Genomic DNA, 16,845 nt, shown 5'->3' with positions numbered 1-16,845 from the left:
AAGATGCCTAGAAGAGACATGATTTTTTAAAAATAATTTGTTTATATTTTAATGAAAAACCCACATGCCTGACCAAATTTATTCATTGTTAAGGGTTTTTTTTTTTTTTTTTTTTCTTTCAAATAAGGTTTATCTTTTTTGTTTGGAATTATGTGTTAGTGAGAGAGAATGGATTCTTTGAGGGAAAGAGAGGTCGAACTCAGGTCCACTCTTCTTCACTTTAAGGTGACAAACTTTTGTAATGTTTTCTTTTTTATGGTGCTTTGGACATGATAGTCCCACTCAAAAATTTTCAAAACCCTAAACTTTCTAAGTTTCATACGAATGTGTTCTGGTTTAAAATCATTAAGTAGGAGAAAATTTTAGTTCCCACCCAAGTTAAAGTAAGAAGCATTACCACTTTATATTCCTTCACCTATGTCTAAGGTTGCAGCTTAGCTACTTTAAAAGATAAAGTTATGTATGAACATTTAGAGAGAAAAGAGAGAGAATGTATTCTTAGATAGGACAATTGTCGGCCATGATTTCACTATTGGAAAGAACCAAATACAAAAATTTGAGGAAAGAATGTTTTGTTTTATCACGGAAAGATGTTCTTGATCATTTAAAGAGAGACATGATGGATAATATATATGTAGTAGCTTATGTGTTTGATAAAATTTTGCAATGGAAGTAACATTCATTCACATTTTAATTGATGTTGCTTCATTTCACTGAATATCTCACAGAAAAGCCTTGTATCTGAATGTAATGGTTCAATGTTTAAAAAATAATTCTTCAATTTTCGATAACAAAAAGTTCGATAATCGAATTGCATAAGTATCGTAAATAAGACAGTCAAATCTACTCGGTAAAGAGATTGTCTCCCTGACCAGGGAATCATGCAACACAACTGATACCCTCTCTTGATGTGTTTAAAAAGGTAAAACAAACAAGAAAACAAACCTTACAAGCATCTTAAAATTTAATAGTTCCAAAGACACTATTGGGTTGTTGAAGAAATTGTCTTTTATAATAATTTCTAATGAGATGATGTCTAATAAACAGTTTGGAAGCCAATTTGTATAAATTGCTTCTATTGGAGGAGGATTAGATAAAGGAAGTTTTAGGAATAAGTGAACAGAGAATATAATAGTTATGTTGTTCACAAGAGAGACAATAAGCATCAAATACCTGTTTACTTAACTAAAGTTTATTGAAATATCTCTTCCCCTGTCCATAGAACAAAGGTTTAATGTAATACTGTTCACCAACTGACTTGAAATGATTGGTTTTTCAATTCAAACCATTGAATGAGCTTTGATTCCATAAATTATAACCCAGTCAAAATTGATTATAATCAGGTAAAAATAAAGTAAAGCTCTCATAAAAATCAGTGATAAACTCATCTTTTTCCTTTCAATCGGTAGAAATCTATGCTTTTTTTTATATTACTTCATTGCATAATAGGGGTGAGATCCACATGTAAGTACTGATAAAGAGTGAACTCTCTACTGGGTTCTCCTCTACTCCTCTTAATATATGATGGGAGCACAGACCTCTATCTTGACAGAGAGAAGATCCAAACCCGCATCTTCGTGATTATAGATATTAGTATTGAAGAAGTATTGTTGACTCTACTTTTCATATAACTCATTGTAAGGTTTGATTAATGAGTAGTGAAAATATTTTTGGGACCAGTTTCATCACTGAAGCATTGTTGCCCAGAATATCCAAGGCTTGAGGAAATAAGATGCTTTGAGGTTTGAAACTTTTTCATGAGAAAAAGCTAGCACTTCAAACCATGAGAAAATCACTTTATGGGTTATGATGGTTTACAATGGTTGGCAGAGACTTCACTTTTGAATGTGATGGTGCAAACCAGCTAGCTAGCTATGAGGCTAGTCTGTATTTGTACATGTTCATACTGAATGACTGAGGTCCCTTCTACCTTTTGATTTCACTTTTTCAGCTTTCTTACCTTTTTTTCATTGATACTTCATTACTTGACCAATGAAATGTCATAAAATCATTAAAGTCTAAAGTATTGGTATGGATATCGTATTTTAAGAGACATATCTTCTTGTATTAAATATAGTAATATACTTCTCAATATGTTTTAGTACAATTTTTATACATATCCTTTAAAAAAGGAGGGAAAAAGATGTAACGATTGTATCTAATACGAATACGTATTGACTAATCATATTGTATTGTGAGATACTCTAAACTTGCAAAACGACTAATTTATAGGTTAAAGGGCCGAAATCATTTTAGGTAAAGAAAGAGAAAAAATTTCATTTACCAACAACCATAAGGAAAACCCTTGAATGTAATCATAAATGAGAACATAAGAAAGAAAACCTAGACAATATAGGAAGTGTAGATTTTACCCAATAATGAGTCTTAGATACTAACGTTACCATTGCTTCTCTGAAATTTGCAAATTTTGTTTAGAAAAATAACCATTACCACAAACAGAACAAAAACAGCAAGCCCTACTGGGATAGAACCAGGGATTGGGCTTTTTCAAGTAGAGTTTATTGGGCCCCTCATTTTTTAGGCCTCATTCACTACCCATGCTATAGTGGACTGGGCTGATGCCCAAATGGGTTATTGGTGACTCAGACACAGGGATAATGAGATAAGCCTATTGAAATATTTTCAATAAATGCTTTCTAATCTAAACTAATGGTCAATCTGGCTTGCGTGGTCAATCAGCCAATATCTTTGATATTTTGTTTCACCAACCCAAAAAAATATATTTTATTTACCATCAAAGAATTGCTTAGTTGGTAATGAACAAGAGTTCTCGAGTGCAATCAAACGTAGATTTCTTGTTTAATTTGCCAAAAGATTTGCCAAAATGGAAAATAGGAGTTAGATCCAAATGTGCCCCAAATAATTGTGTGTTGGGATTCTCTATTCATTGGGCTAGATGTATATGCTTTCTTTATACCTTTCTACTACTAAATTTTGACAAGAAAAATAGAAATGAACATCCCTGTTGACGTGGAATTTTTATTCAGTCTATTTCTGACCATTCATATCCTTTTGAGATCAAGAAATCCAAGGGTTACAATCCATTTTCACCACCTTAGAGATATTAACTTGGTATATAAACAAATACTATACACGAATTGAAGTAAGTCAAAGAATATTAATCAAGGTCATTACTCTCCTGCAACCATCCAAGGAGACATTCTCTCTTCGTCTTCTTGAAGTATATGAGGATTTATGTTCACTAAATTCTAATTTATTTATTGGAGGAGGCTTTCCGTCCCTGAGGCGGCACACACTCATTTTATTTTGTTTCTTAGAAACTAAAATTAGTCAAATAGTGAACCACTTGGCCTCGCCTCACACACTCATTTTATTTTGTTTCTTAGAAACTAAAATTAGTCGAATGGTGAACCACTTGGCCTAGGTTAGATTTTGGAGCAACAATTTTTTTATCAGTTATTTACTCTCTTTTTTTTTTGGTTGCCAATCTTAATTTTCAAGGCTTTGCCTTGATTGGTGTTCGACCCGGGTTGCACACCTGACTATGTTGGGTGAGTCTCCCAGTGAAAATTTTTTGCAACCAAAAGTTTTCGATACCAAAACTATGCTTAAGCGGACCAAGGTGTTTACCATTTGGTTCAGTTGTCTACTTTTAACTTTCACTTGAGAGCGACATTCCACTGAATGTGCCTCCCAAAGAGCAGAATGGTCCACGTGTAATATAGTCTTAGATTCCATGCGGGTCCCACAACCTTGGAATTTTAGTACACGCCCACGCGGACATGGTTCACGGCTTTGCGCAAACTTAAAAGGGAATAAAATTAAATGGCAAGGGCAAATAGGGCACTCTCCGGTCGAATTGGTTTGTTGGTTTCCAACACACGCCACTGCTGTCAGAAATCAGCAATTTGAACGGTTCTCCTTCTCTGCACTAAAAAGTTAATACCATTATTCTTGAATGACCTTTATACCCCTGTCCCTTCTTCGAATTTAGGCTCGCATGCCATCCACTTCGTCAACCAAATACATTTTCAAAATCAAAATCGATCGAAACAACCAAACGAGAGAGAATCTCATCATCATATCATATGAGTATCTGCAACTAAAATAACCATGGTCGAAGGGAAGGAAAATATCAAAGTCTCCAAATCGTGTGCTTCAACTAAATTCATTTTTTATAAAAATAAAATACAAAGATTTCAGTTTCCTGGTTCATCGTTCAGAGTCTAATGATCTTCGCAGCTTTGACGACCGGATTCTCACGAGAGATGGCCTCACGACCTGCAGCTTTATAATCGTAACTGCACATATGGCGATCGGAATACCTATGCTCCGAACAGAACAAATCGCCGCAACGGCATCGAAATCCCGTCAATCCAACCTTCCTCCGGCAACCGGAACATCGATTCACCGTCCTCTCCACAGATACTGCATCTGCCGCCGCCGCCGCCGCGGTCGCTACTATCGTTGGCTCCCTTCGAACCACCGCCGGCATCGAACCGGACTTAGAATCAGATCTTGCCGAAGATCGAGAGGAGCTGGATCTAGGTTTATTGTCCTGGGAAGAAGAAGATGAGGAGAAGTTGAGAGGCTTGAGGATTTCTCCGGTGGCTTTGAAGCAGTTCTGGCACATGTTGTTGGTGGCTGGATTACCAGGGAAACCACAGCCGTTGGTGCAGAGGGTTAGGGTTTCATGAACCTTGAATTCAGTTTCTTCTTTCTCTCTTTGAGCCATTTTTTGATGAAGATTTTCTTTTCGATCTGAAAAACAGGCAAAAGGGTTAGGATTGAAGGAGGCTTGAAGCCTGAGACCCAAAGGAGTTGGTTGGGGAACGAAAGATAAGGTTAGGAGATGGGCTTCTTTTATGGGTTTCAAAGGTCGGCATTTGGGCCACTTTGGAACGCGGATCAGACGTTGGCTCAAAGTTAGTTTACGGTTCTGCCCTCGGATAAGCTTTTCTCCTTTCTCGATCGGCTCTGACGTGTTCTGACTTGTAACCATGGCCAAACGGAAATAATTAATAATTGGTACTGGATTCATTACAAGTGCATGTACCAGGATTATACGGTTGAACCCATCCGGTTCGTCCACATCCCCAACCCAATTACCCCTAATCAAGCAAAAAATTAATATTGGGTGTTCAAAATGAATCTGGTCCCTCTAGCCTAACAGGTAGATGTTAGTGTGTCTCTCATACTTCTCCACTATATATTAGAAAGGAGATTCACCTTTATGCTCCCCTCACATCTTTCTACCACTCTACCATATATTAGAAGATATATATGGCAAGGTTTTTGCCGCAGAGGGCCATGGTTCCTCATGTCAGCCGCCCCCTTAGGCTCATTTTGTGAAAATTTCCTCTCTCCTACCCAATTTTGAATTATTCTCTCTAGCCCTTTTTCAATGTGTAAAATATTAGCACTCGTTTGCCCTTAATCTTTTGCACCCTCCCCTTAAGACTTTTTGAAACTACCCTTTAGCCCTTTATTTCAAGTGTGAAATCTTAATATTTAGTTTTCCTAAATGGAAAAAAGTCTTTTTTTTTGGTTTGCCAACCCCGGTTTTCAAGGCTTTGCCCTGATTAATCCGGTGTTCGACCCGGGTCGCACACCTAAGCTGCTTACCACTTTGGACCAACCCTCGTTGGTAATGGAAAAAAGTTTTAACTATAAGGACAACGGATAAAAAAGTCATTATGTTTCAAATGAAATATTTATTTGCCCTCCCTTGATGTTAAATTTTGACGTTGACCTTGAGAAGAAGGATGTATTTTGATAAGAAAAAATCAGAGGTGGTTCTCTTTTAATGTGTGATAGAAAGGTATGAGGGAAACATAGATCTCTACTTTAATCAAGACTTGTGGAAAGATTAACACATGATTCAGTCCGACGAAGCCAACCACCAAAACACCCCCCCTCTCCAAAAAAGAAAAAGAAGGGAGAAAACGAATTCTAGTATTGGTCCGATTAAATTAGACCAATCCATGTACCTAAAGTTGCTTACGGTCGGGCCGGCTACGGTATATTATAATGAGTTTAGGAAGGACTGAGTACCGCGAGGAACACAGAACAGACCTGCGATCCGCAACCCCAGAAGAGTCAGGCTCAAGTGGGCCAAGTTGAAAAGCAACCGTGTTTAAAATACATGTTCAAGAGATGGGCCGGTGGTGACTGGTGAGTCAGGTAAGGGGTAAGAATGTAATTGTGCTAGTCCCAGTTGCCCACCGATTTGTGACGGAACTTTTTGCTGTAATTTTGTCCTCTGCAACACGTCCAGCTTTTAGCCGTCTGATCTGACCGACAAAATTTTCTATTCACAATGATCGCTGTCTGTGGATTATGTCATACCAGGCTTACACGTGGACATTTGGTCCTAGGCTTGCGTGTCGCTCGGCTATTGTTTCTTTCCTGCCAGCTAAGCAAGATATTAGGTATCTTGTTCCCAGTCACGTGCTTGAAATTGGCCAGCTCATTTCCCATTTGCGTGGTGGATCCCACATGGAAGATTAATGGGAAGACTCCACTCTTACCAGTTGGAAAAGGATGGGTTGACAATTGAACTCCACGAAACGGAAAGGATGTAAGATGCGGCTCATGGTGGGGCCGTGGGGGTGTCTCAATTGGGTCCCACAATTCAGAGTTTCCATCATCAAACTCAGCCAATAATAAATGAACACGTGGTCATCAAACTGAGATTCTCCGACGACGCCGTCAAATTTGAGATGATTACTGTCACCACGTTGCTCTCCCCTTACCACTTGCCACCTACCACTGCCTCCTCCTTTTTCTTTTCTTTTTTTTTTATATTTTTTTATTATGGTCACATAAAAATGCAGATTCCTAATTCTAAAAAACTAAAAATATGACGCAAATTGAACACGTCACATCAGAGATGCTCCAACGTGTTCAATTCTTCAAATGACAAAAAGACACGTTTTCTATCAATCGAGATGATGGTGGGGGCGTGAATCATGATCCTTTCTGTCATACACAAGGTTTAATACATTGGCTAGAGCGATACAATACTTGATACAGGACGATACGTCTCTTAAAATCACTTGACCGATACAATATTCAATACCGATACTTAAAACCTTGGTCCTATATTCCCCACATTTGACTGTTAGATGGGGCTCAACTACATGTTGTGCATTAAATGCACAGCACTATACTGTCAACGGTCGATTGAGATTTTGATCTAGACTGTCCGTCTCGTTTTCAATCATCTGTAAAGCAGATCTCGACCTTTGACAGCAGGTGCTAAATGTCACAATGTTAAGATGAGGTAGAACTGGAATCACAATTCACATCTAGCATTTGGTCCATTTATTACTAGACTAGATAAGGGCATATGGCATGATGAATGATGAGTCAACTTTGATAGAGAGAACTTTTATATGATAATTATGTAGTCAATATTCAAATGATAAGAGGAGATTCTGGAAGGCTTGACTTGGGGGAGAATTTTCCATACCATTTCAATGGATGTTTATTTGCAGCAGCCGTTGACTATTGCTGACTGCTTCCAACGGTATTGATCACACCGCGTAAGTAAAATATGATTAACTTGTCGAAAATCAAATGGTAAAAGTTTACTTGTAAATATAATTTTTTATTTTTACATTTCAAGAGTTTGAATTTACTAATTTACAAAATCATTAGTAAATCCATTTTTTACTGCTCTAACATCCTAGAAGATCTCAATAAGGCTTTAAAACTGCAATAATTACTTAAAATTAAAATAATAAAGGGATAATTACTATTGACCCCCTGTACTTTGATTTTATTACTATTGTATCCCCTGTACTTTTCAAAATTACTGATCCAACCTTCAACTTTGTTTATAATTACTATTGTCCCCCCTACTGTTAAGTTCCATTAGTTTACTAATGATGTGGCATCTTTATATTTTCTCAAAAACCCCCAAAATACCCTTATATTTATCTCTTTACTTATTTATTCTTTTGTCAAGTTACAGTAGTACTCTTAATTAACTATGGACAAAAAAATCATTATAATCCATTTTATTCTAAAAAAAAAATACAAAATAAAGAAAGAATGATTGAATAAAACTCAAATAGAAACCGAAGAGAAAAGAAAATCGAATTCAACTCAAATTGGAAACTGAATATCACCTAAATTATTTTCAAAATAAATGAAGTTTAGTGAAGGTGGGAAATCAAATCGGATTTGGATTTTGCCCATTTCATTAATTCAAAATAAATGAAGTTTAGGGTAAAATTGACGTTTAATTTGGTTTTTATAAATGGGGTAGCATCGTCTTTTGATTTCTTAATTTTAACGAAGGACAAATTAGACATTACATATTCAAACTTAACGGCTACTTAACACCGTTATAAGGAAGGGGGCAATAGTAATTTCGTAAAGAATAGAGTTTTATTAGTAATAAAATCAAACTTCATGGGAGCAATAGTAATTATCCCAATAATAAACCTATTCCAGTTTCTTTCCTCAAAAACTTATACCAAATTTCTTACTAGGTGACAAGAGATCTAGTAAGAATAAGATAAATCAAAGAAATTCGAGAAACAGAAATATAAAAATCAACATTATGGGAGAAATCTGATAGTTTCAGTCCAGGAAACTCTCTACACATTAGTGGGAGGAGATTGATCTTTTAGCCTCTTAGAGATTTCAATTAAAATTGCAGGACAGGATCATGAACTGGCTTCCATGAACAGAGATGAGTAAACCATAAAAGTTCGTTTGGACCTCTCCAGTTCAACCTTCTAACAAATAACCCTCCAACCCTAAAAGTCTCTCAGAAAACTTGAACCATTGACACATATAATAGAGGACAACAGAAAACCACACCAGAGCAGCGCTGACATTTTATGAGATGCTGACAAAATAGGGGTTGCGCAAATCTGTAGAAACAAACGATTATCCAGAAATCACATATGGAGTTTGATGCTAAGAGATTATGTCTCTGATTCCTCGGATTTGGGAATCGGGTAAATGAATGATCTCATTTTGTAAATTAGTAAACTTTAAACCCTTAAAATGTTAAAATAAAAATTATATTTGCAAGTAAACCACCGCCATTTGATTCTCAATCGTTCGATCATTTTTGCCTACGTGGTGTGATCAACACTGTTGGCAGCAACCAAGAGTGACTGCTGCAAATAAAAATTGTTCTGCCACTAGACTTAAACGCTGTAGAGGATTAGTACCCATGAAAACCTCCCTCTTTTTTTTTTTATTTTTATTTTTTTTATTTTATTGATGAGTCAATTTATCTAGATTTCCTCTATAATAATATGATACATGTCGTGAAAGTATGCATGACTATTTTGATTTTAATGCAAATTTTCTTCTTCAACATAAAAAAAGGAAAAATCATAAATTTCTAATCGTGCTAACATTCACTGTAGGCAATTTACCAAATCTTTAGCCCATACAAGAAGGAAATTTTGACCCTAAAGACCTCTGACACCAGAAAAAGAGAGAATTAATTGCTAACCCTAATCTATCTTTATCATGGGTATCTAAATTTTTTCCAGCACAAGCATGCATTACTTATGTATAGGACTAAGAGCATATCCTAAGCATCTAGGGTTTTTGAGATATTCAAATTATCCAATAAAACTGAATAATAAATATTGTTGATGACATAGTCTCTCTTAGAAAGATAATTAGAACATTAAACAAAATCTGAAGGTTACCTTTGGCTTTCCATAAACAAGATAGACAAGTTAGTTATCATTCCACATTGGGAAAACACCATGGCTTGATCCTTGAACCGGGTCCACTGACCAGCCACCATAACCTCCTGTGTTCATGTTATACTCACTCTTAACAAACCCAAGATCAGATGTGGATCCCATGCCTGCAACTGAGCTCGCAGAAGATGAGTTTGCAGCTAAAATGATACCATTCTCAAGGTACCCTCCATTGTAGTTACTGTTAGAGCTTCCATTATTGTTATCCATTATAGAGATGGATGATTGGCCCATGTTCATCATACCATTAAGGAAGTAATTTTGATTGAACTGGGTTTCCTGGCTAGAATGGATTAAAGGAGGACTGGATTGAGGCAACTGGGTTGAGGTATGAATGTAGTTCTGTTGAAATTGGGAGCTCTGGTTGTACTGAGTGTTCTGCTGGGGTTGTAGGGAAAGTAAGGGTTGAGGTTGTTCAAAAGATGGTGGCAACAAAGCGTACCCAGTTTGAAAATTACTTGAGCTTCCACTGTAGAAACTGGAGCTGAGTGCATTCATTTCATCTCTCTTTCTTGATGCCTCAAGCACTTGTGACTCCTTTATACGCTTGGCTGCTCCACCTCTGATTGGTAGTGATCTGCTTTCAAGAATGGTCTTCACATCATATCTGTTTATGTCAAAATTTGTCACTGCACTGAGCCCTCTAAACTTTATAGCAGCAATATCATATGCTTCTGCTGCTTCTTCTTCTGTACCTGTACATCCACAAACATATAATACCATGTTTAGCTAGCTATGGTTCTTTCCTCCTAGCTTCCTTACAATCTTTTATTTAATGATCTATGTTACTTACTGAAAGTGCCTAAGTAGAGGTCCTTGTTTCCTGCTACCCTCCCAATTCTTGCTTGCCATCTTCCATGTTGATGATGCCTATGCAAAGGACTTACATTTTAGATGCGCGCACGCAAACACACACACACACAAAAGGAGAACAAGAGAGCCAGAGAGAAAGATACTCTATGTTACCTTGTGACACCACGATACATGGATGCACCCCTTGAAAAGCCACTGCTCTTCCTAATAATTCATGAGTAGAAAAGGAATTGGGAGAATGACATTAAATTCGAAGTAATTCTCACAGATATCCTTGAAAGAAAATTAACAACCAGAACAATGATTGAGAGAAAACCCTAACCCTAGAAAGTACTGTTATAGGAGAAGAATCAACATTACTTCCTGAATTATATATGTGAAGTTCAGACTCACCAATGACAATTCAAGCAGATTAGTGAAGACGAAAACTCCGATTAAGGATAGAAAAAAAAATTAAACAGAAATAATTACAGAACTTTAGCAATTAATTAATTGCGCCAGTTTGTCTAATGATGGTTGGTTGTATAGCAAATTTGGATGTATGGTTAATTTTATATGCTTAAGATTACATTGAAAAACCAATCATATTATAAAAGTAGAGCCTACCTTCTAAGGGATGCAACAAATTCTTGTCTTGTCATATGCTTCATCTCCTCCAGTTCCTTCTCATAATTACTTAGCTGCAACAAGATATGGACATTCCTCAGCCATCAATCAGAAGATCAATGAGTAAATTTAAAAATAGATGCCGACCATTAATAATGCAGAAGGAAATAATTTTCCTGTCTGTTACCCTATGAATATAGGGTTACTGTGTACAATATATTAACTGATTATGAAACCCTAATTTAGTTGGAACATTCTATTCCAGATCTAATTACACTGTTTTTCAGGATATCAAAAACTAGCAAGAATGGCATACAGGAAAATTTGTTGTTGTGGAAGTTCCCCAATACTTAAGAGCTGCCAAATCATAAGCTCTAGCAGCTTTCTCTTCCTTATCATATCCTCCTGCGCAAGAAAATTCCATAATAGGAACAGATTTGAGTTAAACAAGACATGATGTATAAGATTTAGTTACTTTAATTACTTACCCAAGTAGACTGCAAGAGAAAAGGCCGAATCCGCAGGACCGGTGTCATGATAAAAGGAAGAATCAGTAACATTATTTAAAATTATGAAGTTGATCGATGAAAACAACACAACTGGATACTGAAGCATCACCTTGGCGACCTTTCCTTGCTTGACCTTCCCTTCTACAACTGTTATCCCACAGATGAGCTTCATACCTACCTGTCCATCTATGCCTACATTTATCCTAAAACCATCAGTTTAGATGTACAAATTTCCCCCTTTCTCAGAAAGAAAAGAGGAAAGGAAAACATAAGATCAAAGAGAAATTTATTCCCTTGTTATTTTAGATATAAAAGTAAAATGATATCTACCTTGTTACACCTCGGTATATTGAAGTTCTTTGGCCGAATGTATCTACAGCCCTTCTTGGAGCTGAATCAACAGCAGTATTGCCACTACTGCTCTCACCATTGGTACCTTCAGTGCTACCCATAGACAGTGTTAATGACTGTAAATTATGAGCACTTCCAGTAGAATCATATTCATTAGCAGTGGCAGTCACTGAGTGTGGTGCTGCCTGTTGAGTACCACTAGAGAAGATGTGATAGTCAGACTGATTTGCTGTAATTTGGTTAAACGCTGGAAGATCTTGTGGGTTGTCAGGTTTACATACACCAAGAAAGTCTGCCACCTTTGGAACTTCATCACCATCAGTAGAATTAATCAAGTTCCATTCTGCAAAACAGAAAGGAGTTAAGAACGATAATGAAAATACAGAAAAATATACGTACGAATTTGAGCGGGTGAATTTACCTTGGATTTGGAAAGGGTGATCAACAGGATCATTCATTAACCCTAAAGAGAACTGATGAGCCTGAGGTGCGTGGAGGTTATGTAAGGTGGAATGGGGAGGCGAAAGAGGAAATGATAGCCAGTTGTTGGAGTTCATTGAGCCTTTCTGTGACAGTGACCTGGTCTTATGTCAGGATTATCTGCATAGAAGACATGAAAAATAGTGGGAAAAAGAGTTGCATAGGAAAATGTAAGAAGATAGAAAGAGAGGTTTACCAAACTTAACTGAGAAGGATTTGAATCAGGGTTTGTCTTCACCGAACTGGAGAAAGAGAAAGACAGATGAGGGAGAGAAAGAGAGAGAGAGAGAGGGGTTTGATAAGTTTTTAGCAGGAGTATCTCATTCTCTCATCCCCACTCTCCCTCTGCACTAGCTGTGGTGTTTTAGCAACTCTCTTCAGCTCTTTTAACTCTCTTCAAGTAAGAGGTCGCCGACCAATTCCCATTGGCTGTTCTGGGTGGCTAACACCCAAAACCAAATTGCAATCCTTATCATAAAATATTCAATTCAAAGGAGGTAATAGAGTTTTTGTCTTTACCAGTGAGATGACAGTGGTGAGACCAATGGTCATGAGGTCTTAAGTCTTTTTTAGTCTTTCTAGTAAGATATTATGGCAGTAACCCCATGAATCCTATGTAGATTTTGGATTTGTAGATAACATTTCTACAAAAATATGTAGACATCCAACATGTGTAAACAAGATACAGGACCCATTTAAATGGTGTCTTGACTCATTTAAATGTTCACTTGCCACAAGGATCTCTTCTTCTACTGGTGTAAATAAAGGGTTGTGGGTTGAAGTACTGTGTTTTGAGTTCTTTTTCCAATTTGGTTTCTTGGAACTCTAGTACTCCTCGGCTTCTGTAATAAATGACACCTCAAAGCCCAGCATTCCCAGACTGTGAAAACCCTCTTAGCAGAAAAGTCTCCATGTCTACGTAAAGTTTACTAAACCTCTCTCTTCTCTTTGTCTATGCTGGATTAAATTAATCTACATATGATCCTTAACATAACCCTAATACTCATGGCACACATGCATCCCATTTGAGTGGATATCTTATGAATCTGAAACAACTTTACAAAAGAGATTAGAAAGCCAAAAAAATCTAAATATATAATTCTAAGTGGGTACCCATCTAATCAAATTTATTAAACAATCCTATAATTTAGAGGTCCCCTCATGTGTCTTATAAGAAATACATAGAACCCGACAGATTAATTAAGAAAAGATCATAAAAAATTACTGGGTAAGAAGAGTTCAGAAAACTTGGTCAAAATCCTGCAACACTGTTTCATTAAGAGGAATGAAATAAGAATGACTAAAAAGGTCTTATTTGGTTCCCCAAGTAGAAAGGTGTCGACCACTTGGTTGGAATTCGCATTCGTCAAAGACCCATTTCTTTAATCTTCATTCTTATTCTTCTCTTTTCAAAAACAGGAGAGGATGACAGTAGTATAAGTCTGTAAGTTCATGTAATGCTTTTGTTACGAAATGGGAAACAGTGCAGAGAGAAAGAGAAAGAAGCTTACCGACCAGAAAGTGAATTTGTGATGAAGACAACTGAATAGAAGCAAATTACTACTGCAGCAGCTATTCGGATTATCTGGGTCTCTTACCCAACTGGGTTTGCTGATTTCGGCGTTGGTTGTATAATGTTTTTCGCAAAGAATGTTTGGTTTGCACAAAAGAAGATTCAGTCAGTTCTGCAAGAATCCAAACATAAACAAGTAAAAGAAGCTGTATCAGTTAGATTATATCTTCATTGAGTTTTTTATTTTCTATTTCAAGATATAAGTTAATGATGAAGATGAATTCAACCCAAGTCTCAGCAAGTGATAATATTATTCAGAAACAAGAAACTCTGAAGAGAAAAAGGGATTTAGGAAAACTCTGCCTGATTAAAGGGCTGTTTAAGTCTCCACCTTGAGATGTATTTAGTTCAAAAATCAAAAACCAATAACAAAACAAGAAGAAAGAGATTGAGAATTTGTTGGGTAGCAAATAATGAAGGTGGGGTTGACTCAAGTGCCCCTCAAAATGGAGGCAAGACCCACGTCTCTCGCTTTCAAACTCACAAATCCCACAAGCTCTTCCCCTTGAAGCTCAAAAACCCAAAAGCGTTTCTGTAAAAAAATTCTATTTTGTCTCTGAAGTAACAATAGAGACGAAAAGAAAACACCAGAAGCAGCAGGCAGCAGCAATAGAAGAAGAAAGACGAAGAAAATAGAATTGCAGAGGGTGTTAGATAGATAAGTCATCAGTGACGGTCAAACATATGCCGCCATTAAATGCAATAGAAAATGAAGAAGGGAGAGAGAGAGAGAGAGTGGGGCTGAGATTTGTCTCCTGTAACCTCTGTCATTATTCTTTTTTGTAGGGTTTATGAGTCTTGTCTTGGATTTGGTGCAAAGAGAGAAGTTAGTTTGTCTTCCAAATATAATCTTCTTCATGTAATAAATGTACAGTCATGCCGGTTCAGGTGGTAGAGGCCAGGTTCCATGGATAGTCATGGACTTCCACGCGTGCACTGGTGCTCTCTACGACCTTATTAAGATCATAACACGCACGCAAGCGGGTTTCCACTTCACGTCTCCATAGAACCCTTGTTACTGATATTTCTTTTCTTCTATATCGTCTTATTGATGCTTGAACCAAGCAAGGGATGCAATGGTAGTTAATTTGATACCGAACGTGAGGCAGAGATGTTAAGTGCACAAGGGTCCAATTTATTGTATGGGCGCTTAGATTGAATAGTCTAATATAAGAAAGATTAGTAGAAACTTTTGGTGCTTGGTCTTAAAGCTATTACTATGTTAAGTGTTTGAATCTTAAAAAAACTATATGGAGTAGGAAATTGTGTAGTTGATGCGTGATTTATTGGAGAATATTTGATCACTACGTGACACTTTCCGGAAATGTGGTTCCGGGCATCATTTGCGATAGACTAATGCAGCGGCCTGACACAAAGGTTGCTTACTAAGTGTCTTCCTTACCAGAGTACCTCATTGATATTATAGAAACTAACCGGAATGGTCATATTTATTGTCGCAGTGAGTTGCTTCTATGTATTATACTGTTTTATAACTTAAATATATAACGTCTATTTACCGAAAAAAATTGCTAAAAAAGGGTTACTTGTAGCCAAAAAAGTGCATGGTGGGTCTCAATTTGGTAAATCAACACACATTGAAGCCAACCTACTATGAAATTGGTTAAAGGCTTGACTCAACTTGTTCATAGCTTTTAAAGTTTGAATCACTTTCCAGTTAAGGAAACATATACTGCTCTCTTGACGTTTTTTCACCATATAATACATACATGTGAGGCATAAATTTAAATACTGATAAAATAATATAAAGATAGGACCTCAGTAAATTTCACGTGGGTTTCATTCCTATTATATGGTAAAGAAGTGCTACGGATGTAATATATATTAGATTCATTTTCTACCTAATAGATGATTTAATTTGAAGACAAAAAAGACAGCTACCCATTGGAGCAACCATGCTAGCTGCTCCAAAAGCAGTGCTGGGAAATGAGATCACAAAGTCTGATCTGTGAAGGTGATGAGTCATAGTGGGAGAGGAAAGTGTTTGGTTTGATCGAAAAGAGAAGTAATAAGAAGGCAAATAGGCAATATGGGAGAGATAACCGGGCCTGCTCGTGCCTCCTCGGTATCAAGACTGTTCGCACGTGCTCCAATTTGCCCACCCTAGCCCCTAGGCCTCCCCCATTCCATAGGCTTCTCCCACTAGGGTTGTTAGGTTGGGGTTAGGGTTTTCGATTTCTAGGTTTACGATCCATATAAACCACCACTTATTAATTAACTAATTAAATTAATATTTATAAGTTTCACTAATTTTTTTCATTTAATTAAGCTTGTCTTTGTCATTTTTATCTATCTTGGCTAAGCTCTAACTAGGGCTGCCATACTAATGGGTGAGTAATTAGAGAAATTACAAGCTGTTAATCCCAACATGTCGCTCAAATGGAGGAGCGGGTCGGGTCCATAATCCGATGCCTTTCTACCCCTCCTCTTATCAAGTGCCTTCACGCATGCGCATGCACATGCATACGCAGGCATTTACATTTTACACCTCACAAATCAATATTCTATACATGAAAAAACTAATCCGGGTTCTCAACCACAAATCTGGACCCGGGTCGGGTCAATTCAATTTTGATTCCATCTCTCTATTGGCTCACACATATATGATTCCAAAAATATACTATAACACAAAAAAAACGAGAAATAGGAATGTTGCCATACAACCCCTTAATTGACGATATGTTTCGTCGCTCTCAAACTAGCCATGTTTAGTCGATCTTGATTCAAATCGATCTCTCGGTCTTGAAATTCATTTGGGTGTAAAATTATC

General features: G+C 36.9%; 1 protein-coding gene and 1 pseudogene across 2 annotated transcripts; both read right to left on the bottom strand.

The window, feature by feature from the left end:
• Positions 1 to 4,139: 4,139 nt before the first annotated feature.
• On the bottom strand, positions 4,140 to 4,826 carry LOC149003613 (zinc finger A20 and AN1 domain-containing stress-associated protein 5 pseudogene; annotated as a pseudogene).
• Positions 4,827 to 9,419: 4,593 nt separating this feature from the next.
• On the bottom strand, positions 9,420 to 13,104 carry LOC149003612 (AP2-like ethylene-responsive transcription factor PLT1). 2 transcript variants are annotated; one of them, XM_089137239.1, is made up of 10 exons: positions 12,691 to 13,104; positions 12,426 to 12,604; positions 11,984 to 12,347; positions 11,763 to 11,845; positions 11,633 to 11,641; positions 11,461 to 11,549; positions 11,145 to 11,218; positions 10,692 to 10,742; positions 10,519 to 10,595; positions 9,420 to 10,420 (listed from the first exon to the last, which is right to left on the bottom strand). In XM_089137239.1, exons 2-10 carry the CDS (start codon positions 12,559 to 12,561, stop codon positions 9,699 to 9,701), a joined length of 1,605 nt encoding a protein of 534 aa, XP_088993365.1. In that variant the 5' UTR covers positions 12,562 to 12,604; positions 12,691 to 13,104; the 3' UTR covers positions 9,420 to 9,698. The 2 variants fall into 2 exon arrangements, with proteins under 2 accessions (XP_088993365.1, XP_088993363.1); XM_089137237.1 differs by having other exon boundaries at positions 9,421 to 10,420; positions 12,681 to 13,103.
• Positions 13,105 to 16,845: the final 3,741 nt, after the last annotated feature.

This window comes from Hakea prostrata, chromosome 10, assembly GCF_041222555.1.
Source record: "Hakea prostrata isolate BN-2017 chromosome 10, UWA_Hpros_2, whole genome shotgun sequence".
Lineage (NCBI taxonomy): Eukaryota > Viridiplantae > Streptophyta > Magnoliopsida > Proteales > Proteaceae > Hakea > Hakea prostrata.
The sequence above is the reverse complement of the archived record's forward strand: the minus strand, read 5'-3'. Positions and strand labels throughout refer to the sequence as shown.